Raw genomic sequence first — 27,869 nt, 5'->3', positions numbered from 1 at the left:
CGATGATTTTTCTGACAAATGACAAGATAAGTTATACCAAATTCATCTAAACTACATGAAGGATGGTTGAAACTTGGGTAACCCACGTCCGCTTCCAAAATGACGTTAAGTACATTGATCTTGCTTCGAATATATGGTTTCAAATGATCCTTTATTTCCTGCACAAGAGAAAGAGCTACAACCTAAGAACTAGAACTTATTGAACATCTTGGGAGTGAGAGATTGGGATAACAGAAAAAGTGACACTTTCGAATACTGATTCGAAAGTGACGCTTGTATAAATTTCACATTGCCACTGGTTCATCAATATGGTATAATTGTAAAAAAAAACAGGCGCGCACGCGTGTGCAGACGCCCTATGTCTATAAGATTACAAAACTGAAATGCGCGTAACGAATTCACATGAAGGCAGCAGCAGCAGCAGCTTCAGCAGCAACATGATAACATCTACTCTCAACGAATTTCTGTCTGAACTGCTCAAAATTACCGGACTTAATCGCTTCCCTTATAGAACGGAAAAATCCTAGATAATGGTGGGTATTATGTCTGCACAATCAAGGGACAATCTGATGATGATGATGATGATGATGATGACGACGACAGTAATGATCACAGCCACGACGATAACAGTAGTGATGCAAGTAATAATGATATTGAATGGAAGCAAAACAGCACATACATTTCTAGTAGAGTCTGAGCCAGCATTTCGCGAACATTGAGCAGGTGATTGATGTAAGCTTTTGTATGATTCTTGCACGTGTAGCAGTTACAATTTGCAACAATGGGTGACAGATCTTTCCTGAAAGAGTTTTTTAAAAAAAAAAATCAAGGATCTCGTAGGGAAATATCATGTTAAGAGTTACAGCACTAATTATTTTTGGATCCGTTTGGCAATAAATGATAAACTAAATATGGTAACATTTCAAGAAATTTAAAACGTAAACGCAAAGACGCCCTTCATGACAATGTCATGCAAAAACTTCTAAAGCCCCAAGTGAGTCCACAGGTTACAGTGTTCTAGTTCTTTACTTTTATATTATCAAATTTCGTTTTGCATTTTCTTTTATGTTGCTTTAATATACTTTGCACTGAAAGTTTATCCTAAATCACTCGTCAATCGACATGCCATGTGCCTTATTCCTTTATGTCAAACTTGATATCTACTACTTAAAATTACAAAGGGGATACATTGAACAAACTCATGAACACTGTTAGTGGTACAAGTAGAAATAGATGTCATTAGTTACCTGTAAGCTGTTCCTCTCAGATTAATCTTTGTCTGGTCACTTCCAATATTAGTCAACTCAATACCAGATGCTTTCATCTCAACTCCATCAAGAGGAAACGTAAGTGCAAAGCCGCCAAGGGTAAGATGGCATATATACCTGCAAAAATTGATACATATCATCCCCTTTTGGATCATGGTAACAGCAAGGAGAAAGACATTCAAATTAGTTAGAAGACTGAGCAACTCACGTTGAATCAAAGACATCAATGCCGGCAGCAACGCCCTGCAAGACCTCCTCTGTGAGATAGAAAGAAAAAGCTCATTTGCCGATAATTGTGAATGAATAATCACACATTTGACCAAAGGTACAGTTAACTGTTGAAAACATTTTCCTTTAACGGATCTCCCCAAGTTCATAATAACTGGAAAACTGCAATTTATTAGTTATTTTTATAAAAAAAAATAAGAAACACAATGAATTTTCAACTTTTCAATAGTCCTCAAAAGGTACCACCAACAAGAAACAGAATATCAATAACACAAGAAGGAGCTAAACAGCACCCATCCTACAAGAAAACATAAAGCTAATCAAACAATTTACATGAAAAATTCTAAATCCAGCTACTTTTTTTCCAATTTAACAAAATAAAGGGCAGTTACAAAATGTGGAAGAAACTGATGGTAAACCAATACCTAAAACATACAGAGTCCTGAAATTTTTCTTGATAAATTAGGCTGTTTATTTCTGAAAAAAATTTCACACAAAACATTCAAACCATAACAATGTCCGCAGAAGTCTAGATGTATCAACAACAAATTGGTAAGACCACCAGTTTATTATAACAATGGTAGACCTGTTACCTGGAAGTCCAAGCCCACTGATCAAGCGTGGTTTCTCTTCTTGTAAGATATCCTGAACATTTATATGAGAATTAGATATCAAAAATCAAAATATAAATGAAGACATTTTTTGTTTTGATGTACGAAGTATGAGAATAGGGTTTGATCAAGTTCAGGGGAAAAATGAAGACTCCAGTTCGTGACTTACAGTAACAGCATTAAGGAGAGCAGGACGCTCATCCATGTTCTCTCCAAGCCCAAATCCTCCAATCCAATAACCTGGAGAAAAAAAATATTTTCATAGCAAATTATATAGCAACGCAATTAAATAAGGGTGTTAATAATGACACTCCAAAAATCTCATTGTGCACTCCTCTATTTTTCTTTCTAAATGTATAAAGTTTGGAGTGCACAAGGAGATTTTAAGAGTTCCAATAACAACGCCCTTTTAATACACCAAACTATTAGAAATATGGGTAAGAAAGAAATCCAAATGAAATTGTTTGGCACTAATTTCCTATTGTTTTGTCATGTTCACAAAAGCTTCAAATGTTTAGAAAATTACAAGAAAACCCAAAGTGGAAGTTCAGTTCCATAAGGGAGTGTTCATTCTCAATTATTATGCTGAAGTTATTAGCTGTTATAAATTGTGTTTATTTTTGGTAGTCAGAAGTTTTTGTTAGGTTTCAAATCGTTTTCAATTGATCTTTAAATAAACTTAGTCCATGTAATTTTGTTTCCTTATCCAAATTTTTTACAGGGTTCTCTTGATTGAACAAATTCGTTTTTCTTGAAAAAAAAAAATCAAATAAGTTCTAAGAAACGATGCAACATACAAGTCTGTGATAAGGAAGAAACGAAGAATTATAGAAACCTGATACATTTCGGCTAGCCACCTCTTGGGCACATCTCTCACGTTCATTTACTGAAGACCCACCAACAACAGATCCAATGACAGGTCCACCTGCCTACACTTTGAGCAATATATGACCATCATTCAGTCTAAACAGAAAAGAGTAAACTCATATTTATATTATCAACAAAAAGAAGAAGAAAGAATGCTCTATATATCGTAGCACAATTTCTTTTTCATTTTAAAACGTCTAGGTCTGCTAGCAGCACACCAAGTATACAACGCATATGCCAGTGATTGTATAAGCATATATGATGCCACTACCTCTCTAAAATGGGTCTTTCATAATGGCACGACAGGACGGTCTTTTACCTGATTTAGCTCAATGCATTCATCAAGCCATCTTATAGTTCGATCAACTGAGGTCTTGTTCCTCTTATCAGAGACCCATACAGGAACTTCATCTGCCAAAGTGGTCCACATATTGGGCTTCAAGGAAGTAATCAACTCGACATACTCTACGGGTTTCATCTACAAGCACATAAAAAGACTATACAGTCACCACCAACTAACCCGAAATCAACTTATTCCAGAAAGCAAGATGAGGCAATTACCAAACGGCGACCAGAAGGAGTCTCGAAAGATGCTCCAAATTTGTTACTGCTATTACATTCAGGAAGGCATTGAATGGAGTCCCTTGGTATGCACACGAACCCATGTTCGGGCAAGCCGAGCAACTGATGCAGTCCTCCTATTTTTGAAATTGTTTGAGGTGAGGGGACTTCCAAGCTGCAAAGTCAAACAATGCTTGAACTGTTTTCTCACAGACCAATTCACAAACAGGTGGAATGCAATATCAATGTGGCAAAAGTAGAAACATGGAAAGGCTGGAGGGTATAAATATAGTTACTTACAAGTGGAGGGAGCTAACATGGAAGAGACGGGAATCAGGCAAAGGAAGAGAAGGAAGAAGGTCAGGAGGGGTGAACAGGGGCAGGCCCTTTCGGGTGGAGAGGAGAAGAGAAGGGGTCTCTATTGGGGTCGGGCAGCTGCCAAAGTGGAGAACCCCGGTCCGCGCTCTTCCGCCGCTCCATGCCTTCACTGCGAATTTCATATCGACAGAGACAAACAGCTTCGGATTTAGAGTCGGAGAGCAGGAGGAGGAGGAGGAGGAGTTGTAGGGTTTTGCAGAAGTTTGCTCTCTCTTTTGGCGGCAAAAACAAGGGTTTTGTGAGTCCGACCCAATTTTCTTCCATTGGAAAAGTAACATACTTTGGGCAATTTTTTTTTTCGAAATTGTATTAACATTTTAAAATTTTCATTCTAATTATAGAAAGTTTGAAATGCAAAATGAGATTTTTAAAGTACCAATTACAATTCCCTCTATCTAAATTATACGAAGAGTATTGCTAGAAAAACCAAAATTTTAAACCAAATTTACAAATCGAATAATGTGGATTTTAATTAGAAAGCATTATCCTTATAAGAAAGCCAATGAGGTGACAATTGCAAAAATTGTATTTGTTCTAATATGTAAATAAATAGCAAATATGCTCCAATTAGTAAATGCCCAAGTCTCCTTTGAATCCCAATTCCAATATGATCCCCATGTTTCACTAGCACATACTACTCCTAAAAGAATACCTACGGTTAAAAGAATAAACCCCAGACTAATTATATGAAACTCCAACGATCCAATTGTTGAATTAATTGATACCTTTAATAATTTTGAGACAAAATAAAAGAAGTGTTTCATAAGACATTGTTTCTTTCGTTCATGTATTGAATCTCACCAAAGTAAACTGGACCAATCTATCTCATTAACGAATTTTGTGGATAGAGGGCACATACCTCAAACCCATCGATTAAACCCATTGTTATAGAGTTTACTTATAAATTTATAATCCTTTTTTTTTCTTTTTCTAACATTCTAATTTTTATATTCATGGCTTGTAAATAATTGATATTAGAACCAGATTTTTCAATTCGGATTATGGCTATGGGCCCTTTTAATTCAAATTTTATGCAAAATTCGTCTCCAATTAAGGACCAAAATGAATCTACTAAAAAGTATAAGATTAAATTTAGTATCTTTCAAATCGATCTCAGCATTTTTATTATTCCAAACAAGTACCAACTTATTGAAAACGTCTCATCCCCTTACGATACAAATGTATTTTAATCATATCAAAAATTAATAATGTGCAAGAAGCAAAGCTGAAAGCTCAAGCTTTTGTGACAGCTAATTTCCTAGACAAGTGTAATGTGTCTTTATTAGGAAAATATAAATTGAGTGTTTATATTTTATTAAGAGAGTGAGACCAATAAAATCAATTTATATGATATAATCAGTTTACTATAGAGTCAAACTATAATATGAATTTACTTAATTGTAGGCATCAAATTTGATTCTCATGTCCATTGTATACTGCTGGTTTTCCAGCAGGTTTTCTGTCTTTGCCAATCATAAGTCTGGTGCGAGAAAAAGCATCGAGGCAAGGAATCTATATGCTAGGTTAGTGAAGTGAAATTTGAGTGAAACTCATCTAGCATTCATATCATCATTCATATTGTGTTCTAGCCATGGGCGAACCTTCGTGCTCTGAGGTGACTGCGTTTCATCAAGATGAGACGAACCTCCAGACATTTTACTTGATGGATTGTAACCCTTAAAGCGGCTGGTTCTTTTTCTAACCAGCTTCCCTGTTGTTTTTCTTGACTTATAAATATATCGTTGCTTTCAAAATAAAAAAGATGAGACGAAGAAAGCAAGTACGAAGACAAGAAGGCAAGGCAGTTTTTGAGTCTTGTATATACTGTTTGATCTTGGTGAATTATTCTTGTCAGTTTGCCCGTGAAATTTCTCCGTTGTATACGGGGTGTTACCACTTTAAAAAAGTCCTTGTGCTCTAGTTTGCTTTTTGCTATTTATTTACTGTTGCGTTGCAAGATTGAAACTCTTTTTCTCTATTGAGTTGAGCTCCACGATCCTCTGCGTTTTCAAAATAAATAAAAAAGAGAAAATTATACCAAGCAAAGCATAAATGTCATTCTCAATTCAATGATTAAACTCAAATCCCTCTTTTAAAAAGGTAGATTCTAAGGTTATCAAAATGCCCTTTTGAATGTTCATTCCACTTGTTCTATTTTCTTCGTCGGTGTTCTTTCCTATACGGGATACATTTCATTATTCACTTAGAGGTTTGAATCTCAGTCTAGAACATCAATAACCAAACTAAATGGAAGATTTTTTCAAGTAATTGAAACACAAATCGATAAACTATGTATCATAATATAAGTAGAGAGGCTTTTTATATTATAACAGGTAATGTATCGACTCGTCTTACAAGTATACTAACAAAAATCTCTCTTAGACATCTGAATATCAATCCAGAACATCAATAACTAAATTAAACGGAAGATTTTTCCCTTTCAACCACAACAGAAATAGGCAAATCACATGTCATAACATAAACGAAAATGATATATTTTTTAGTGCCTCTCTACTTGTATTATAACACGTAATATATCGACTCATGTTTCGAATATATTAAAAAATCTCTCCCCTCATAATGTTTTTTTTTTTTTAGGAGTCAAACCCTCTTAACGTATTCTTTGTATGTCGCAATTAGACAAAGGTTTTATAACTACTACATGTCCCTTTTCAAGTTTAAAAAGCTTTGCAGCACAGCAAAAGACATGAATAATCAAAAGCATCACACCTTCCCTATTATAAAAGAGAAAAAAAATCAGAAATATATCAACAAATATCAGCGGCCGATACACCAACCATGTTATTTCTACCAACCGAAACAGCAGTGGTGGCCTTTGTGTCTACATCAACCCTCCAACAACCTATCTTGCTTCACTTATAAAGAAGAGGATTTTCTCCGAATTAATTTTGTGGGGATTATAAGAATTCTCACTTTCTAGTTGTTTATTGTATATCGTACGGTTAGTTTTCGTCAGATACTATTTGTGTTTAATTTTAAATAAAAAAAGTCAAATAATTTTTTATCGCACGATATACGATAAACGTTTAAGATGTGAGGATTTCTAAGATCCCTACAAAGTGAATCAGGATAGGATCCAATTTCCACTTCTAAGATGAAGATTTCAGATTTCGATTAGAGAGCAAGATATAATTAATCATTACTTCTCTCTATCTCTCTTCCTAATCACGTCTAATTCCTTTAATTAAGAGAATAATACATATATAATCCGGGTCCCATTCATGGAATTATATCCATGATTAGGGCTATTATTGACTCTAGAAATTGTTTTGTGCTTCGTGAAAAATATTTGGAGGTGCTTTTTGAAGAAGTACCTATCAACTTTTCTAGAAGCACTTCTATAATTTAAAAGAATTTGTAAATTTTTACACCAAACGTAGTTGGAAACTATTTAGATTAAGAAAACGGTTGTAGTCCTTCTACGAGGGGTCCAGCCAAACATGGTGGTCAAACTCCACTACGATGATAATAGTATGGGAGAGCTCAGGTGCAAAATAGTTGGAGGGGTGACAAAGAAAGCTAGAAACTAAAAACGTGATTGATAATTGTTTTCAGTTTTTATTAAAAAACGACAAATGAAAATTAAAATTAAGTCAAAACTATAAAAACTCATCGAAATAGTTTTCAATTTTTGTTAGGGTTCAAACTCCACTACGGTGATAATGGTGTGGTGGTAATGTTTAACATTCTACTTATTATCATTGGATGAGTTTAATTTTTAAGATTTTGATCTATTCATTCAACAAATATCGAAATTTAAACTCATCAAAATAGAGTAGTGGACATCATTATCACTTGAGAATGATGAGCATCACCATTACTTGAGTGTGATTAGCAAAAATATTACTTTATAGTGGGCGTGAAGGTAGAAAATACTGGGGCACATTTTTAAGGGTACACACTACGTTACCATGGATCTGGTAATATGCCATCATCGCTTGAGTAACTCTCAAGGGTGCCACTGTTTCCCTCTACCCTCCTTAATTTAATGTACCAACTTTGCTAACCTCTCCTTGAAAAGCAGAAACAAACAATAAACCCCTGTCTCCTCCCTCTCTTCCATTCCCCACCACTTCTCCACCTTCTGTTCATAAAACCTCAGATCAACATTATCTCCTCGGTCCCCCCTCTCTCTCTCTCTCTCCTCTCTCTCTCTCTCTCATCTCATCAAGCACCATGAGGTCCAAACCTCAATGTGGCATCAGTCTCAAGGTCATCCTCCTCTGCTGCTGCTTCATCTTCCTCTTCACTGTCTTCATTGTCAGATCAACCTTCTCATCGTCACTATTTCCGTCACCGTCCACGGCCAATTCCTCACTATCCCATCTCATGCCAAACCCTAAACCCCAACAACAACAACAACAACAACAACAACAACCACCATGCGATCAACCATTCACCCCAACATGCACCAAAATCCCACCATCCCTAGCCCACGCCATCATCCACTACGCCACAACAAACGTCACGCCACAACAAACCATCAAAGAAGTCTCCGTCTCCGCCGCGATCCTTTCCAAAAAATCACCCTGCAACTTTCTAGTCTTCGGCCTCGGCCGCGACAGCCTCATGTGGACGGCTCTCAACCACGGCGGAAGAACCATCTTCCTCGAAGAAGACAATTCATGGATCGACCAAATCAAACAGAAGCTGCCGGGCTTAGAGGCCTACCACGTGACATACGACACCAAGGTCCACCAAGCGGACAAGCTCATGGAGATCGGAAGGAAGGAAGAGTGCAAAGCTGTTGGGGATCCGAGGTTTTCAAAGTGCGAGCTGGCGCTCAAGAACTTGCCGAGCGATGTGTACGATATCGAGTGGGATCTGATCATGGTGGATGCGCCGACGGGGTACTTCGACGGAGCTCCGGGAAGAATGGGCGCCATATACACGGCGGGGCTGATGGGGAGGAACAGGGAGGAGGGGGAAACTCATGTGTTTGTACATGATGTGAATAGAGTGGTTGAGGACAGCTTCTCCAAGGCTTTTCTCTGCGAGGGGTACTTGACGGAGCAGGAGGGCCTGCTCAGGCACTTCACTATTCCCAGTCACAGGGCTCGATTAGGTAGACCATTTTGCCCTTAGAAGATGATGATCTTGATTTTTTTATCACCTTCTCGATCAATCTGATCTGATCGGTCGATTTCCAGCAGAAACCTGGGTGGAATTAACGGTTGATATTATTTCTTGGGTGGAATATTGATATTATCTCTCTTTTCTTGTGTATTGAAAAGTAGGTAGTGTTGTTCTTCTTTTTAAAATATTGTGTTTAATTTATGAAAAGAAAAGGTGTGCCGACGTGGTGGACAAGTGTTTCGGGTCCTGTGTACGTGTAAGTTGTTCACCGTCCGTGTCCAGTTATTGTAAGCAAAATAACCATATAGAGACAAAACATCATTCACGGAGCCGAAAGTAAAAGGATTCTTTTTCTTCATCAAATTGAACATATAACAAAATGAAAACAACGGTACATATGGGTGTGTAAGAAGTGAATGAGAAGCAGGCAGATTGTCTGCCCTCCTGTTTTGGATGCAATTTTTATTTTTTTTATTTGTGTAGTTACGATTAAATTATGTTAATATTTTATATTTTTATTATTTTTTGTCTTATTATTTTTATAAAAAAATTAATATAAAATGTTAACGTGATTTAACTGTGATCGCACAAAATAGGAGAGGATGGGAAGGGCACCCAAACAGGAGAGTAGACAATCTGCCTATGAATGAGAATCCTCTAATGATTTTCTTTGTGAGTATTCTGATGATTCTTCGATCATGTTTGTTCATTGTATATTGTAAAACTAGTTTTAGTTAGTACTATTTATATTTAATTTTAAATAAAAAATTTATAATAATTTCTGATCACATAACGTGATTGGAGGATCCCTATAATCCTCACAAAAAGGATCCGAAGAGGATCCTCATTCGTAAGAAGTGTTTGGTTTCAAAAATTAAGTCTGTGTTTACGAGAAGTGATAAATTTTTTTAGTGTAATCGGACTACGGAATAATACATTACGTGTTACTATGCAAATAGTAAGATATGTGTGTTAAAAAATTAATAACTTAAACCATAAAATATCTCATTGTTTATATAAAAACACGTGGTATATCATCCGTATTCCAGTTATAATGAAAAATTTCTTGTCTATATGATCGTGGTAGTGTGGATTGCAACTTGAGTTTGAATTCTGCCATTTCCCCCCTTTTTCTTCTCTTTAGCTTTCTCGGATATCGTTTCGTTGGTGTGGGAGAGCAAACTCAGCCGTACAATTGACTAGCAATAACATGATTCAAATTCATCTTTGTCGAGAATCAAACTTAACACTTCTCTAACCATGGAAATCGATAGAAGTAGTTTCTAAGTTTGTCGTAAATCATTAGTTCTTTAGTGGAAAATCTGTCAATATTCTAGTTAAGTAGATGAGTTGGTTTGACAAAAATACCTTACAAATGTGGACAAATTTTTCATAAAATAATCAAAATGATTTACCGTGGACAAATTCAAGGTCCGGTTCCATTGATATTCATTGTCAGAGACCAAAGTTGAGAGTTATGTTTACCTCAGAAACCATTTTTAGATAAAAAGCCTTAAAAGAAAGAGCAAGAAAGAACTAGGATCAAAGTACTACTGTGAATATGATCACCTATACATTAAAGCAAGACTCTTCCCATTGTGCCTTGTGATAAAACTGAAAGTAAAATGATTAGTGACGATAGTAATCATGATTAGGAGTGCATAACTAACATTAACGGCAATGAAAAGCCAACTCATTTTTCTGATCGGGATTATCTGCCGTTAACAAGTGATGTTCCTTCTTATCCCACATGCTTGGACGACGACGCTAGTCGTGCCACTTCTCTGGTCTGGTTCTCAAGTGTGTTAACAAACTTACAAAGGTATTCTTTGATACTTGGCTTTCTCTTCAGCTCTTTGTTCATTAGATATGCATGCACATCCATACATCATGTCTTTTTTCTCTTTGTTGCCGTAGTTAACATTTGGCGTTACATTTCTCGACGGCAGGCTCTTCAAATCACAACATATGATGTCGATCTGGACCGCATCCTTGAAAGCATCCATTTGTACCTACATGGCTTGGGGATGGAAACTTAGATGCAATTAGATAGAGGATGAAGATCATCTGTAACATGAAGGGACAGTGGAGCTGACTCCACGAGATTTCGAGGGATAGGTTGAATCCCAGATAACACATTTATCAGAATCTCATCACACCTTGCAGCTTCAATATGACCGATGAATTCCATGCTGCACGGTTTAAACTGCAATTGCATAAAAAAAGGGCAGTCATTAGACGTCTTCACATGATTTGATTTCATAACACACTGAAGCTTGAGTTCCAAGTGCAATTATAAAGAGTACCAGCGGGTGTTAGATAGAAAACAATGGTGAAATGTTGGTGACGATATGCGACTTTTATTCTCAATCTAATGAGCATTGAGTTTCATAAGCATCAAAATCAAAAGTATAAGAGACTTCTGCAAAATGCAAGCAAGAAGTACATACAAGCTCCATTTCAGAACAATAACTACCCATTTTCCATTTGAACTGTCCTTTAAACTGATCCACAAGCAGCACCAATTTGAACTTCACATCGTTTTTTTATTTTGTTGAGAAATTGGAACTAAAGTTTAACTACATACGATAAGTGCACAAGTAGAAAACAGAGGAACGGTGATGACACAAAATGTTCTTCAACTGTGTTTATACATAAACAAATTAAAGAAAACGCCTGATCCAAGAGTATCTGTGCTCAACATCATGCGAAGTCACCGAACAGAGGGGACAAAGATCATAGATCCTAGCAACAGGACAGTGTAGTAATAGATACACCACGTCACCCCTTTCCTCTACACATAGAACACTAAACCAAGGCAATCCTCTACACATAGTACACTAAACCAAAGCAATGATATTTCTCTCGGGAGAGTTCTCAATTTAAGGCAACCACTGATACTAATGTAAGGTTTGACTTAAACAAGAATTTTTCAGAACAGGATAGAGTGCGGACATTCTCTTTTCCAAACGCCAGCAAACGAAAAAGTGCAACCAAGCGGCACCAACAACCAAAATAAGTACAATATGTACAAATTGAAGTAATCAGTGTTGTTTGTCCAAAGACCTCAATCTAAATGCTTCCAATGCAGGTGTACTTATACTCTCTAATGCAGTAAATGTATTATGAGTCTGGTTAAACTTACCAAGTACTAAGTAATAACTATGTATGGGAAACCTAATGGGTTTGTCTAGCGGATTACTGATATTAATGGGTAGTTGTTGGCATTAATGATGTATGGGAAGTTTAACGGGTCATTTTGGAAGGGTCTGGGAATTACTAATGTAGTATAAAAGGGAAAGTCCCGTGGGCGAAGGAGTTAGGTGGATGTATTTTACTTGAAGTATTATCAGTTTCTTAACTTTCCGAAAGGCTTTTTCGTTTGATTTGCCTTTAGAAACCTAGGCCCGGACAGTGATTGGAGGAACGCCCACCTAGCCAACATTTTCCTCCCTCTAACCCTACCCCTAAATCTACTAGAAAAACATTATAACCATAACTAACTAAACTTTCAAATTGTTTTCTCTTTATCCATGTTTTGTATTACTCTGTCAATCATCCTCTCATATTATTTTCTTTTTACGTTATTGTGCATTCTTCACATGTTTTCACATACATAGTTTCAAACTTTATGGGTATGCATAGCATCAGAATAACCAATGTTCGATTAAGGATGCTTCAATTACTACAGATAGTATATTACAAGATAGAAGGAGGAAAATCTGGAAAGTAATACAAACACGATATCCGGAGACACTGAATCCTAAGTGGAAAAAACATTCCATTCTGCAGAACAAGACAACAAAAAATTCCATACTTGATAATTTTATCTTGAAAGAAATGATTGTCGTACACCTGGAAACTGGTTATTCCATTGTTGTACATCTGGAAACTGGTTATTTCATGAGAAAAAGAATTAATAGGGTATTCTGCAGAACTGTAAAAAGCAAAAGACAATACAAGACTTACATATGATATGATAGAACAAGCAGCAGGTTTATCGTGGCACTGGAAGGTCCCTCTTGGAATGAAGAACATCAAGCAGCATATAATCTAAGTTCTGGGTGAGAGTTATTGAGTTTCACCAATAGCTCATTGCAGGTAATGCTGGCTCCTTTTGATGTTTCTTGGGAAAAAGTTGGAAGAATCTTCATCACATCAACATCGTCAGGGATTTCACTAAGGCATTCCAAGATAGTAGAAGTTATTTCTGAGTCAAGAACAACACCCTTGTCTGCCATCTGATAAAGCAAATTAACGATTTCTTCTGTGTCACCCCTTAAACAATAGCTCCTTAGTAAAGAATCGAAAACAAAGGCATCAGGTTCAACACCACAAGCAATCATATTCTTGAGAAACATTTTAGCCTCATCCAAAAGCCCAAGTTTCGAGAACCAGCTTACTAATAAGGAAAAGGTAATGGCATCAGGAGTTAAATCCATTTTAAACATGTCCTGTAGCAAGTCTTGAGCAGATACAACATCTCCCGCTTTTAGAGTTTCATCAATTATTGTATTAAATGAGACCAGATTTGGCACACAATTTGTACGCCTCATCTCTTCAAATAGCATCCTAGCTTGCTCCAAACTACTCTCCTTGCATAAGGATACCATCAAAACGTTGTAGTCAATCGCAGTAGGACTAACCCCAGCAGCTCTCATTTGACTAAAGAGTCCTTTTGCAAACCTAAGCATGTGAGTTTTGCAAAACCCATTGAGACACCATAAGTAATTCCTTTCAGAACCAATCCCAAGTCAAGTGCATATCTCAAGAATTTTATGGCCTTGCCCACAAATCCTTCCTGTAGACATGCATCTATCAAAGAATTATAAGTAGATAAGTTGCCTGCAATGCCCCTTTCAACCATTGTTTTGCAAATATCCATAACTTTATCAAGATTGCCTTCCTTGCACAGTCCATTAATCAGGATGTTATATGTGATTACATCTGGCTCAAGAAGGATCTCATCCTTTGATATCACACTGAAAAGTTTCATTGCCTCATCTACCTTCACATGACAAGAAAGTCCCATCAGTAACGTGTTGTATGTAATTACATCAGGCTGTTTCCCCATACCCTTCATCATTTCGAAAATCTTAAAAGCCTCATCCACCAAACCTTTCTTGCACAGTCCATAAATCATAACATTGTACGTTACAGTGTTAGGCTCTTCACCCCTCGATAGCATTAGACTGAATAGCACCATGGCTTTTGTATCACTTCCATTTTTGAAAAGCCCGTCAAGTAAGCCTGTATAAGTAACAACATCAGGGCGAACTCCATACTCTATCATATCATTTAACATCGCGGTGGCTTCTTTCCATTTCCCTATTTTGGATAGATTATTTATGAAACAATTATATGTAACCACATTAGGAGGAATACCCTTCTTTAACATCTCATCAAAAATTTCTTTGCCTCTATCAAAACTCCCTTTATCACAAAAAGCACTTACAATGGAATTGTACACTACAACATCCGCTTCCAAACCCTTTTGCTTCAATTCTCGAACAAACCCATCGCCTCATCTACTCGACCATCCTTGCAGAATCCATTGATCAAAGTGCTGTATGTCTTCACATTCGGGTCAGATTCAGACAATTCCATATCAACCAGCAACTCCGTTGCTTCTTTCAAAATTTTCGCCCTGCAAAGTCCATTTATAAGAGTGTTGTAACTAACAATATCCGGGGTTACATAATTTCTTCCCGTTACACGAAACAACTCCATTGCCTTGTCAACCTCATCGTTAGTGCAGAAACCCTTCAATGTAAGATTCAGAAAATACGGACTCAACTGAAATCCACGCTTTAACAACAACCCCAATACCCCGGGTGCGAATTAGGGGTGATGGTTGTTAACAAAACAAGCAACTAAACAACTCAATCATATAAAACTCGGACGAACACCAACACGAAACATCTTACTAGAAACCGAAAACGCCAATTCATAATTTTTGGACTTTGTGAGAGCGTGCAAGAGCAAATTGCAGGCTGCCCCAGAAGGCTAGCTGTTCGAGTCGACGGCGCGGAGGAAACCAAAAACCGCCTCTGAAACCTGAGGGTTGGACTTGCCACAAAGAAACCTCAATTGGGTTTCGACACCGGAGGAAGAAGTCACAGATGGGAGTGAAGAGAAGAGCTTTGAGCAAACGCAGAAGCCATGAGAAGGAAAATTACAGCCTGGGTAGAAGTTTCTTTATCATCATTTTTAGTATGTAATTCGGAGGATTGGTGACGGTGGTACCTTAACCGACGCCGTCCCCGCCGCTGCTGCGTGACACTAAAAATGTTGTTGCTGGAGTTAAAGCAAGCATGCCGAGCTCCGAAAGCGCACGCACAGAGAGAGGCCTGAAAAGTTGTCTCAGACTTGAATTACGGGGCAGGCGGGCACGTAAGCTTTTCGGTCAAAGGCTTTAATAGGATAACGGGGCAGGCGGGCACGTAAGCTTTTCGGTCAAAGGGTTTAATAGGATAACGGGGCAGGCGGGCATGTAAGCTTTTCGGTCAAGGACTTTAATAGGACAATTGGGCCTTTTGATTTGGGACAAGCCCCAAACACGAATGACGAACCCCAAGTAGCTACGACAAGTTCTAACAACTGAAGTGGTTCTAAAGTCTGCAAACTCCTATATTTGGAGACTTGTAGAGCCACTTGAGTTGCTAGAACTTGTCGTAGCTACTTGGGGTTCATGTGTGGGGTTTGTGCTTAGGGTTTACTCACTCACTTCTTGTTGAAGTGGAAAATTTTGGATATTTCAATTTTCCACTAACAAGTAATCTTGAACATATTAAGGAACTTAAGACATCATCTTCAATTGTCATCAATGAGGGAGGAGGGATGACACACCCTGATCCCAGTGTCCGAAGGACAACAGAATGGTCACGTGCTGGCTGACGTCGAGGGTGACACAAGCCATTTCATTTAGGGAAAACTAATGAAAATGGTTTGAAAACTTTGAGTTTTAATGATAAGGAAAAAAATAAAGGGTAAAGTGAATAGTATCAGGATTGACTTTTTAGTGTAAAAATATGGTTTTTCATTAAAGTGAACAGTACAGTGGGTTTTTCGTTAAAATTCTCTTTCATTTAATGCATATGCTAGGAACATGTAAAACATGCATATAATTTTTGCGTGTAACCATGCAAAGTAATATAAAAATACCAACCTTAACAAAATAATAGTAATAAGGTACACGTCACTAAACCAAAGGAGAATATTCAACTGACAACATTTAAAAAGTGATAATGCATGAACATGTTCAAAGCATACTACTAAGTCAAAATACAAGCGGAAGAGATATTAGAAAGTGCGATTACAAGAGATGTCCTACGTAGAGAGGAGGACACAAATTCATTGATATGGGAATGCCTCGTTACTCAGATCGTATGCCTCATTCCTAGGTCTTGAAGGGGGCGCAAAACAAAACATGAGTGGACTAAGTTTATATATAAGTAATACTACATCACTTTCTCTTTAAACGTACTAACATCTAGTTTTAGAAAACTCATATAGCATAATAAGTAATAGGTTTTCCGAAAACCCCAGCATGCCATAAAACCTTCTTAAAACATATATCATAAAAAGTGTGCTTAGTAGTGATACCATAATCACCCGAAGGCACATCCATCGCATGTCTTAAGGCACCTACATCGCCTGCCCAGGCACATTGTATGAATACCTGCTAATTAAGCACAGAAAATCATGAACATAATCTTTCCAAAATATATATCATTGGAGCCTAATAGCTCAAACATCATATCCTAAATCCATGTTCATAAATATTTCAGTAAACGTAAATTCGATAAAGCATGATATTGCATAAAGCGTAAATCCGATAGCTCAATAAATGTTTCATAAAACATAGTCATAAAATCATGCTTTTCATGTATGCATTTCTAGTAATAAAAAACATGCATTTTGGAAGGGGTCCACTCACCAATACTCCGTCATCGAAGAGCCATTCAAACTAAAGAGGACGGGGTTGCCACTAACAAATGCACCTAAGCATATAAAAGGACTAATTAGTAAAACTCTAATAAAACGATTGAATTTTGGAAAGTGGAGCACGGATTTGGAATCAGGACGTTGAAATTAATCTAGGAGGGGTCCCGACTGAAACCCGAAAAAAAGTCAACCAAAAGTCAACGGTCAATGCTGACTAAGAAGTCAACGGCTAACTCAAGCCGCCTGAGCTCACCGAAACTAAAATTTTTGGCCGGATGTTTAGGCAAAATTCAAAGCTTTATAATTTCGTCGTTTCTTAACCAAATTCGACCTCTAATATATAAAAACGAAGCTAAGGAAGTGAAGAATAAGATTATACTTGTTTGGAGTTTAAAAAATGGCTAGAGATGGCCTGAAAAAAGCTTGCAAAGCGTTGGAGGTTGTCATAAACCGGGGAAAGTTCAAATGGATATAACTTCTTCAATACTCAACGAAATCGAGTGATTCAAAAACAAAAATAATACCTCTCGACGAGACGAAGAGAATGTTACCCTTCTCGATGGTTAACTCACCGTGGTTTGGCCAAAAAATGGCTCAAAAGTTGACTGTCTTGCCGACAAATTGGTGAATGTTTCCCCAAGGGTTTCCTATGTCCAAACATTACCAAGACTTCTCTAAATTACTCCCCAAACATACACCAAGACACGATCTACAAGTTTTGGACAAGTTTCAAGGCTTACCTTCACCGAAGAAGGCGAGAATTCAATGGACAAACTTGGTGAACAGTGATGGTGCCGAGAGGAAGATAGGGGTTTGGGGGGTTTCCTCATTGTTCTAGGTTCGTGAGTTCACCTAGAGGGGAGGTGGTGGTGTCCATGTTGTTGTTGTGTTGTTTTTCTGTGTGTGTGCGCCCTCGGGAAGGGCAGTTTCAAAGAGAGATAGAGAGATAAGAGAAGATAGTTTAGAGAAGCGAGAGAGTGAGTTGACAGAAAAAAAGAAAAAAAAAAGGAAAAAAGGGGGTTTCACATGGGAAGGGATAGGGCCAAGGGAAATACTCTCAACGTTTCAAAAATCGTAAAAATTTCGTTCTAGTTCCAAATTCGAATCTGCTACCGCCCAAACGTTCGTGGCATCGAGTACAAAAAGAATAAATTAAGAAAATTAGTCATACGCGTCACAACGAGATAGTCAACGTTCATGTTACGAGGGCAATTTGGTAAATTCACACATTTAATAATACAAATACGTAAATATCAAGCGCATGGTATCATAAGAGGGATCTGCAAGAAAACAATCTGGCCCTCAAGTCAGTCTTTGTTCAAGATGCTTATAAAATTTAGAACAATCTCGTACTTCCTTTTGTCCTCCTATTGTTCTGGTGGGATCCTAAGCTTTTTATAAGCAGAAAAACCTTGGGCTCCAAGTTCCATTATCTCACTCCATGTTGCTTAGTAGTGGTTGATTCATGTTGCTTTATTTAAGCTCCACTCCCCTAATTCAGGATGCATGGGATGAGAAATGGCTAGTTACTTGACCCTTAATTTTTACACCCACACTTCTCTCACACAATATGCCTAGTTAACGGTCTAGAAAAACTCTAATGCCACGTTAAAGTACACGTCATGCCATTTTATATTATATAATTATTTCTCTCTTATTGAACTACTATATAGCATAAAATTAATCAAGTATAATGAGTCACTACTCATTTTGTTAAGTTCGAACTATAGAGGATGGGGTTACCACTAACAAATGCACCTAAGCATATAAAAGGACTAATTAGTAAAACTCTACTAAAATGATTGAATTTGGGAAAACGGAGCCCGAATTTGGAATCAGGACGTCGAAATTACTCTAGGAGAGGTCCCGGTCGAAACTAAAAAAAAGTCAACCAAAAGTCAACGTTGACACGTCAATGGTCAACACTGACCGAGAAGTCAACGGCTGACTCAACCGAGCCGAGCCGCTGGAGTCGAGCTGACCCAAGCAGTCGGAGCTCACCGAAAACTAAATTTTTTGGCCAAAAGTTTGGGCAAAATTCAAAACTTCGTAACTTCATCATTTCTTAACCAAATTTGACCCATAATATATCAAAACGAAGCTAAGGAAGTGTAGAACAAGATTATATCTGTTTGGAGTTCAAAAACTGACCAGAGATAGCCGGAAAAATCCTACAAAGTGTCGGAGGTTGCCCGTTAACTTGATGTGGTTTTGCCAAAAAAAAAGGCTCGAAAGTGGGATGTCTCCCCAGAAAATTGGGGAAGGTTTCCCCGAGGGTTTCCTACATCCAAACGTTACCAAAACTTCTCTAAAATACTCCCAAACATACACCAAGACATGATCTACAAGTTTTGGACAAGTTTCGAGGCTTACGTTCGCTGAAGAAGGCGAGAATTCACCAGAGAAACTCAGTGAATAGTGATGGTGCCGAGAGGAAGAAAGGGGTTTGGGGGGTTTCCTCCTTGTTCTAGGTTCGTGGGTTCACCTACAGGTGAGGTGGTGGTGTCCTTGTTGTTGTTGTTGTTGTGTTGTTTGTTTGTGCGTGTGCTCCCTCGGGGAAGGCAATTTTAGAGAGAGATAGAGAGTTTAAAGATGGGAGGGAGTAAGCTGACAGAAAAAGGAAAAAAGGGGGTTCACACGGGAAAGGATAGGGTCGGGGGATAAGGGACAAGGAGTGGGTCCCAATAGCTCAAGAAATAAGACCACTAAAGATGAAACGTGAAATATCTTCCAAAAGTCAAATTACCGAAATATCCTCGACATTTCAAAAATCGTAAAAACTTTGTTATAGTTCCAAATTCGAATCCACTCACACCCAAACATTAGTGGCATCAAGTACAAAAAGAATAAATTAAGAAAATTAGTCATGCGCGTCACGACGAGATGGTCAACAAAATTCAATGTTCATGCTACGAGGATAATTTGGTAAATTCACACATTTAATAATATAAATACGTAAATATAAAGGGTAGGGTATCATAAGGGGGATCTGCAAGAAAACAATCCGACGCTCAAATTAGTCCTTGTTCAGGATGCTTATAAAATTTAGAACGATCTTATACTTCTTTTTCTCCTCATGTTGTTCTAGTGGGATCCTAGGCTTTTTTTATTGGCAAAAAAAAGCTTGGGCTCCAAGTTCCATTATCTCACTCCATGTTCCTTAGTAATGGTTGATTTATGTTGCTTTATTTAAGCCTCACTCTCCTAATTTAGGATGCATGGGATGAGAATGGTTGGTTACTTGACCCTTAATTTTTATACCCACACTTCTCTCACACAATATGCCTAGTTAACAATCTAGAAAAACTCTGTTGCCACGTTAAAGTACACGTCATTGCCATTATATATCAGGGATATTTATTTCTCTCATACTGAACTACTATATAGCATAAAATTAATCAAGTATAATGAGTCACTTCTCATTTTGTTAAGATCGAAAATCCTTTAAGTTAAAGAGTTTGTTGGAGATGATTTTTATGGGTTTAGCTCTTTAAACTAGTATTCCAAGAGATTTAAAGAGTCTTTTGGAGTCATTCTAATGTAGACACTTTTACGCTTTTTAAGACTTTTAAGACTTCTTATTGTCTTTACGAAGAAAAGAACTTTCATAGAGTCCATCTATAATATTAGTCATTCGGTTATATTCTATTTGTAACGAAAACTACATCAGTATGGACGTAACCTAACGAGTTGCCCAACCTTTGACATAACATTAGAAAAGGGGCCAATTACCAAATGATTTAGGCTAAAGCCTCTAAAGCCCTCTCTCTATTCTTGTCGATAAGCCGTCTCGATAGAGCTGTGAGGTATTCCTGATGGGCGAACAGAGCACAACTGCACCCACATCCAAACACGACCCCTATCTATAACACACGCTCCTTCTCCTCATCCTCAGGCTCTTCGCCAGGAAAGTACAGCGATCGTCGAACATGTCGAAGTCGAAGAAGCAGTTGATGTCTTCAGCTCCGTGGAGGGTGGAACAAGAGGCGGAGGATGAATTCCCAGAAGGGAAGCTTAAGGTGACGAGCCAGCCAGGGTCGACTCCAACCATGCACGTCCCTCGCAAGAAAACCAAGCGCTCTCAGGACCAAGACGATCAAGATTCTCTCACGGAGATCGATCCTGAGCTCCGCTACAGCTTCCAGCGCAACTTTCAGGTCCTCTTAAGTTTACCCAGTTCGCAATTTCATCAGTTCTTGCTGTTGCGCTCTCAGAGTATCATTTAATTTGGTTGTTTTTGTTTATCTTTTGGAATTATCAAATTTGGCACATAAAAATGTGTTTATTTAAATATCCAATTGGCAATTTGTTTGGTTATTCTGCAGTTAATTGCTAATATCAGTTTAGTTAATTGCCTTAGCCTAATATGATTCTGAAGATTTTGGGGTTTCTACTTTTCTGGGTTGTGCGTGATTATTGTGTTTTAATTAATTTTCTATCTAAATTTGGTTGCTAGTAGTTGCTTTACGCATGATGTTTTGTGAGAATCACAGCCATATGCTTGCAAAGTTCTTGACAAATTTTGTAGCTGTACGCTTCAAATGCTTGAGCAAAAGGGGTTACAAGAAATGAGTTACGAGTGGCGCATCTTGGGTAGATTAACGATGTAGCTTATAGCTCATAAGTCATACTGTCATACATATATCTCATATTGGGTGTTTGAGGTACTTTATTTACATGTATTCACATGGCCCCTCATGTTCCCGTGCATACTTAATAACTGTGTCGGCGGTACGCACGGAAAACTGGGGCATGGCCTGCCAAAACCAGATTTCAGTAAACCCCTTCTGCTACTGTTTCAGAAGTATTTGAGTTCTTTCTTGACCAATTCGTGTTCTTTAGTTTCAATTAGTGAAGGACATGCCCTTACTAAATCTGGAAGCAAGACATGGCAATAGTATGCAAGTAGGATGGTAAAACTTGGACTTGTTGGAACCACCTAGGTACTGGTCTACTGGCATTCCTCTCCAACTCTGTACTAGAGTCCTCGATTAAAACCCCCTTTCCTGAAGCTAAGGGACAAAGAAAATAAGAAGATGACTTTACTAGTGTTTCTGGCTCGTTTCAGTAATTTAGAAGACAGTCCAAGCTAAGTGTGCTCTTCATGTTGAATTGACTATCTAGCTGCTTTCGTTCAGTTATGTTTTGTAGATTATTTGCTTTTACATCATTATTTGCTTGGTTCTCTATGATTATCTATTTGGCATATAATTTCCATGTTCCATTTCATTTTTATGTATAGCATCTACATCTAAAATTTATTCTTTGATAATTTTATGCCTGACAAATTCGTTTTGCAGTTCCTTCAACGGGTGTTCAGCATTGATACTGTCGTGAAACCTCTTCCTCCTGCCATGGCATACAATGTCTCCCGCAACTTGAACTTCTTCACTCGTATTTTCACACAGTTCTTTGGTACGTATATCTGCTTACACTTTGTGGGTACCGACACCAAGTTGATGAAATATTAAGCCTAAATAACAAAATCTGGGATCCCGCCCTCAATCCGTTGTTTCTGTGAATGAAGTGGCAATGCTATAGCTATGCTTATATACTACGAGTACTAGAAGCGTGATAAATGTTTCTATCTTATTATACTACAGTGAGAGAGATTTTATTTTGCCATGGTTCATTTACATTCCAATATCTGAGGGGAAGCTTTCCTCTCACGATCGGCCTGGATACTTCAGAACCAAAGTCAAGAGTCAAAATTTTTGTGGATATGCGTACACATTACGCATGATCCCTTTACTTAGAAGCCAGTTAATTGAAAACTTGGACATATGATAAACCTTTGACATTATAATCTGGTTAATTTGGTTTCTTGTATTGCAGATCCTGAAGGTATTGCAAATGCGCAAAAATCACTTGGGCTAGGACAGGAAGAAAAAGTTCGTAAAGTTCGTTGATGCATGTTGAGGAACATAAGAGTTGAGTAATAAACATTTTGTAATTCTAGTTTTGACTGTGTTTAGCTTGAATGTTCTGTCCATGACCATGATAGTAAATTGTCTCTAAATATTGAGAAATCTCACAATTTAAATGGCAACACATCTTTGTCGCGAAGTCTATTTGTCTCAAAAAAAGGAAGAAAAATCTATTTGCATGCTATCATGGAGGAGTATGGAGAAAGGGCATTTCATTTGTTGATGCATATATGGATTGTGGAGGCACAATACTCGTACAATATCTTTCTCTCGGGTTCCATTTTACGTACAACTGTAGCCTCATACCACTTGATATGTCATTGCTTCTGATCAAAGAATGAATATGTATTGTATAGGGTTATCAACCCTTAGAAATAACATATCACATATGAGATCGCGTCTTTTGTCAAAAGATGATTAAGGTCTTTACCAACAACACAATCTTATCCAATAAGTGGGGCCTACTGTATAAATGTGACAAATTTGAAACATTGTTCAATCATCCAAGCCGTTCTCATTCAAAAATCATCATAGTCAAGTATACCACAAAAGTTCCGGTGTGGTAATGAAACCATCATTTATAAGTAGTAATGTATTTTGTAAAATTTCTGATGTGGATCTAGGCCGCTTCAATTTTTAAACAATGGTGCAGGGTTTGAGGTGATAGACAAGGGGTGTTCTGGAGTAGGAAGGAACAATGGGCAGATAACTTGTCTACCTCTTCAGCAAGCTTGTAGAGATCGCACATAGTACTTGTTTTGGGATGCCTTCTATCCAACAGTGGCAGCAAACATTATGCTGGGCAAGGCATCATATAATGGTTCTAATACACGGTCATATGCTTGCCCAATCAACATTCAACAACGGACTATGCCATGAAACCCAAGACAATACAAAGCTTTTGGAACTTCTTGCATGCAACAACCTCATCACTGATTGATTTCTTATGAATTGTCAATTTCTTTGAGAGTAAATTGTAGCAATGGTACCTCAACAAAAAATCTATTATCATTGGTCCCTCAACTCATCAAAATGTGTAGTTATGGTCATTTTCTTCAACTTCGTAAGAATTTTGTCAAAATAAGTTATGTTGGAAGAACCGTTGCTCCAATTGGGTTAAAGTTAAGAGATCATTTCTCCAGTTGGATTAAACTTGAGACACCAATGATAATGAATTTTTAGTTGAGGGACCATAGTTGCATGTTTTGATGAGTTGAGGGACCAATGGTAATTGAATTTTAGTTGATGAACCATTACTCTAATTGAATTAAAGTTAAAGAACAATTGCTACAATTGAATTAAAGTTAAGGAACAATTGTTACAATTTAGTCTTTCTTTGATGCTTTTTTTTGTCGAAATAAAAATAAGATAGATATAATATGAAGAAAATTGAAATTTCACTATAAAACTAATTGACCTTGGATGCTTTTCAGTTGATTGCTAATTTAATAATGTTAATAAATATTTTTCTGTTTTAGTAATTTCTGCTTGTACGTGTTGTCAATTCATGTGGGTATATCACCACTAGTGGAAGTATATAATTGAATCATGCGTCCTTTCAAGCTAGGAAGGATCCCCTTGAATTAAGTGTTACTACCAGGCCATGGTGATTTTTGAATCCATCCAAAGGTTTATAGCATGAAAAGTGAAGGATAAATTCAGAAAATCTAGTCCACAAGGTTAACTTTATTCATGCTCAATCAAATCAAATCACAGCTCAACTTAAGGTAGCTATGATAATTAAATACTTAATTAGTGTAGCCATCTTTGTTAAGATTAGTGAGAAACTAACGAATCAAACTAAAGTTAAAAAAACCAATACATGTCGATTGTTATTTTCGGGTGCAATAAATTGGATAGAGTTTTCATTTTTTCCCACTAAAAATGGTGTTAAAAACAGTGTTCTAAGTGATTTTGACTATGAAGATAATTTTGAGAAAGTTATTTTTGCGAAAGCCCAAAATAATATTGATCTCATAAGATCATGGTGGGATAATGAATCTACCAACTCTCCAAGAAAGAGGAAACAAAAACGAAAGAATGAAAAACAAAAAAGAAGAATAAGTGTATAATAAATTATAGAGATTAGACGTGAAAATGGAGTGTCATCTGTCAACTATTTGACGTCCTCTCTCTCCACTTTCATTTAGACTTGGATTGGGAGCGTAAGAATAAAATGTATAATAAATGAGAGAAGAAAAGGATAATCTACTACTACTACTAGCCAATTCCAAACAACAATCTAAAGTTCAAAACCAATAAAGTACAAGAAGTCCGAGATTTGTAACATTTCTCTGCAGCACTCGAACAAATTAGTAGAAACAAAATAGAAAGATAAAGCCAAACGGTAAATTTGAACCACCGCACTTTCTACTGGTTCCTTTCAATGTCAAGAGTGGCAAGCTGCTGTATGTTCATGGGATAAACCTCGGTACGGTCCCCGCTGAAAGCTTTCCTCCCAATTATGATGTTCACCGCTGATGTCGGGTGGAATGCATCCCAGAAGATATATTGGTCTCGATTTGGGCATGGTGTTTGGAAAGGAAGACATGTAACTTGGCCTCTGTTACGCCCAATACCGCAGCATCCACGATTTGCAACGCTGAATCCTACAAACAGAATTGCACAAATATTGAAATTGCTAGTGTCGACGGACACATAATTAAAGTTCAATCAGGAATGACTTAAGATTAAATATACAGTAGCAAGCATACCATAGGATCTAGAATTGAGGAGCATGTCTTCGAACATACGAGCGATGTCTATGTAAATGAACTTTGAGCTCGGTAAGTTGGCATTAAGATTGTTGATCATTGTCTTCACATTTGTATTAAAAGGTAGAACAAGGCGATTAACTCCGTCCGAGCAGGTTCCACTTGGATTTTGGGCCAAAATACTTGGAATGCAACCCATTCTTCCTAATCCAGCAATAACAAATTTTCGGGCACCAAGATTGTAAAGTCTCTGGAACATGTCACATATATTAATACGATGCTTATGTAATTGTACGAGAAGTCATGCATGCGTTGTTCAAGCTAGAGCATCCAACGCAAAACCAATTTACAGTACGCATAGTGTCCCTAACTTTTATCGATTATATGATGCAATAACGCTTCAAATACGCAATGTAAGACAGTTATACGATCTAAACATATGGAGCGTCTAGTTGAGGAGGTGAAGTTCTTACAGTGAGCTGCTGTGTATATTCTTGAGCCAAGAGATCAGCATATTGTTGGGCATTGTACTGATTCCTAGTTGGATAGTTGGGCATTAGGTAATTATTCAGGTAGTCATTGCTTCCCATTCCAACGAAGAAGATGCACTTGGCAATAGATCGAGCAGCATCATCAGCACCAAGATTGCCTGTTATCTGATCAAGTGTATTCTGAAAGTTTCTTATTTGTTCACTAAAAGGTATTCTTCCCACCTGCAGAAAACAATTGTGACAACTAATTCAACTGAAACAATTCCAGAGCAAACATGCAAAGCGATGGTTCTGCCAAATTCATGCAAAGTTTAAGATAAATACATAGAGTTAGTTAATTAAATTATGAAGCATGAAGTAGTTAATTAATTACGAAGTTTCTGCCAGTGTCATCAAGGATTCCAGCAGCTGCAGATGCATAATTGACTCCATGACGCATTTGATCACCAGAAGCTTCAGAGTGAGCAGGAATCAAGGGAAGTCCTAGCAGTTCAGCTGCAGGAGGATCAAATTAATTTAAAAAGAAAAAAGAAAAAGAAAAAAAAGAGAGATAAATGGCAATAATGTTTAAGTTTTTTTTCATCATTTTATAAAAGTGTATAATGCCTGGTTTTTATGCTCTAATGAGGAATGTAAATGTGCCCTTTAATTAGTCAAATGAGCAAATAAGATGCATCTCCAAGACTTCATTTATTTATGTGTAATTAACAAGTAGGTTAACATAAAAAATTCAGAGATTAAGATCAAATCATATACCAACCCAATTGGTCTATTCTATATTAAGTAAATAGGGTACCCATAAAACCAAAAAATAAAATAAAAGCAACGACTAATTTCCTTAAGGTAAAAAAATAAACATAAAAGCAGCAGGCAAGAGAGAGAGACATATTTCATCAACCATGGTGTAGCCATTGGAAAAACGGCCAGTAGGACCGCCGTTGAAATCAATGCCATAAGGGAAATAGTTAGCCTTGGCAAATGACGGAATGTCGTTGTTATTCCCATTGTCAATTAGAGAGTCTCCAAATATAAACATGGCAGGCACCGTTTCTGACAACAATCTCCTCCCACCGCCACCGCCACCGGCTGACGGTGATGATGAGTTCACATGTTGGCACCAAACTACTCCAGCTTCCAGAACCACCATCACCAAAACAACCACACAGAACAACCTAATACTGCTACTTGGAAGGTGCCTAGCCATCAATGGCTGAATATTGATGTTTTCAGATGGTAACGTAGGGCGGTAGAAGAGTAAGAGAGAGAGAGAGAAGAAATGTAGTGCTGTATTTGCAGGAGGAGCATGCAGCGATGATTTAATAGGAATGGCAAGGCGGTGGTTGTGAAGGTAATAAATGTTCACGTCTATCAGCTGCAGTAATTTAATACAAAATTTCCCTTCCCAAGCATCCTTCTCTTTTTCCTACCGCTGTTCTAATTTCTTGAAGTTTTCCCAACTCTCTCTCTCTCTCTCTCTCTCTCTCTCTCTCTCTCTCATATAAATTGATAGCCATTTCCATGCAACGAATTAATATTCAACCCTAATTAGGTGGTGCACAAAATTAACAAGTAAATAATTGGCTGAGTTTATTAAGGCTAGTTTGAGCTTCCATATCTGTTGCATAATTTGGGAGAACGGTTAGCACTTCAAAATTTTCATTTTATACTCTTAATTTTCTATAATTATTAAGAAAATTTAGAGCGCAAAATGAGATTTTTAGAGTGCCAATAACAATTCCCTAATTTGGTAGGTTAGATATTAATTTTGTAATGATAATGC

The 27,869-nt window shown here is 37.4% G+C and overlaps 3 protein-coding genes and 2 pseudogenes across 5 annotated transcripts; 2 read left to right on the top strand and 3 right to left on the bottom strand.

Moving 5' to 3' along the window:
* Positions 1-228: 228 nt before the first annotated feature.
* LOC137716772 (uncharacterized) lies at positions 229-4,213 on the bottom strand. Its single transcript, XM_088685654.1, has 10 exons — positions 3,836-4,213; positions 3,536-3,710; positions 3,294-3,452; positions 2,943-3,036; positions 2,277-2,347; positions 2,090-2,141; positions 1,477-1,525; positions 1,248-1,385; positions 680-799; positions 229-546 (listed from the first exon to the last, which is right to left on the bottom strand). Exons 1-10 carry the CDS (start codon positions 4,189-4,191, stop codon positions 399-401), a joined length of 1,362 nt encoding a protein of 453 aa, XP_088541780.1. The 5' UTR covers positions 4,192-4,213; the 3' UTR covers positions 229-398.
* A 3,603-nt stretch (positions 4,214-7,816) lies between these two features.
* Positions 7,817-9,352, top strand: LOC137712790 (glucuronoxylan 4-O-methyltransferase 3 pseudogene; annotated as a pseudogene). Its single transcript, XR_015956210.1, has one exon. The product of XR_015956210.1 is annotated as a glucuronoxylan 4-O-methyltransferase 3 pseudogene (transcript).
* Positions 9,353-11,077: 1,725 nt separating this feature from the next.
* Positions 11,078-15,208, bottom strand: LOC137710610 (uncharacterized; annotated as a pseudogene). The gene is made up of 2 exons (XR_015957346.1): positions 12,980-15,208; positions 11,078-11,216 (listed from the first exon to the last, which is right to left on the bottom strand). The product of XR_015957346.1 is annotated as an uncharacterized LOC137710610 (transcript).
* Positions 15,209-20,699: 5,491 nt separating this feature from the next.
* LOC137742503 (uncharacterized) lies at positions 20,700-23,023 on the top strand. Its single transcript, XM_068482389.2, has 3 exons — positions 20,700-21,114; positions 22,258-22,372; positions 22,793-23,023. The coding sequence occupies exons 1-3, from the start codon at positions 20,887-20,889 to the stop codon at positions 22,864-22,866; spliced, it is 417 nt and encodes a 138-aa protein (XP_068338490.1). The 5' UTR covers positions 20,700-20,886; the 3' UTR covers positions 22,867-23,023.
* Positions 23,024-25,041: 2,018 nt separating this feature from the next.
* LOC137719235 (GDSL esterase/lipase At1g71691-like) lies at positions 25,042-27,478 on the bottom strand. The gene is made up of 5 exons (XM_068458408.2): positions 26,975-27,478; positions 26,463-26,584; positions 26,072-26,311; positions 25,599-25,848; positions 25,042-25,493 (listed from the first exon to the last, which is right to left on the bottom strand). The coding sequence occupies exons 1-5, from the start codon at positions 27,291-27,293 to the stop codon at positions 25,255-25,257; spliced, it is 1,170 nt and encodes a 389-aa protein (XP_068314509.2). The 5' UTR covers positions 27,294-27,478; the 3' UTR covers positions 25,042-25,254.
* Between the last annotated feature and the right edge of the window lie 391 nt (positions 27,479-27,869).

The sequence above is a fragment of the Pyrus communis genome, chromosome 15 (genome assembly GCF_041283825.1).
Source record: "Pyrus communis isolate YQ-2024b chromosome 15, ASM4128382v1, whole genome shotgun sequence".
NCBI lineage: Eukaryota > Viridiplantae > Streptophyta > Magnoliopsida > Rosales > Rosaceae > Pyrus > Pyrus communis.
Note: the sequence above shows the minus strand (reverse complement) of the source record. Positions and strands in the feature narration are given on the sequence as shown.

Bases quoted from the DNA above. Each gene is read 5' to 3' on its own strand.
- LOC137716772 (XM_088685654.1), bottom strand. From the start codon at position 4,191: ATGTTACTTTTCCAATGGAAGAAAATTGGGTCGGACTCACAAAACCCT. The intron at 1,386-1,476 runs GTGAGTTGCTCA...CAATTTTTGCAG, and splicing joins ATTGATGTCTTTGATTCAAC to GTATATATGCCATCTTACCC. The intron at 800-1,247 runs GTAACTAATGAC...AAACTCTTTCAG, and splicing joins CTGAGAGGAACAGCTTACAG to GAAAGATCTGTCACCCATTG.
- LOC137742503 (XM_068482389.2), top strand. From the start codon at position 20,887: ATGTCGAAGTCGAAGAAGCAGTTGATGTCTTCAGCTCCGTGGAGGGTG. The intron at 21,115-22,257 runs GTCCTCTTAAGT...TTCGTTTTGCAG, and splicing joins GCTTCCAGCGCAACTTTCAG to TTCCTTCAACGGGTGTTCAG. The intron at 22,373-22,792 runs GTACGTATATCT...CTTGTATTGCAG, and splicing joins TATTTTCACACAGTTCTTTG to ATCCTGAAGGTATTGCAAAT.
- LOC137719235 (XM_068458408.2), bottom strand. From the start codon at position 27,293: ATGGCTAGGCACCTTCCAAGTAGCAGTATTAGGTTGTTCTGTGTGGTT. The intron at 26,585-26,974 runs GTCTCTCTCTCT...ATCCTCCTGCAG, and splicing joins CACCATGGTTGATGAAATAT to CTGAACTGCTAGGACTTCCC. The intron at 26,312-26,462 runs GTAATTAATTAA...TGTTTTCTGCAG, and splicing joins ATGACACTGGCAGAAACTTC to GTGGGAAGAATACCTTTTAG.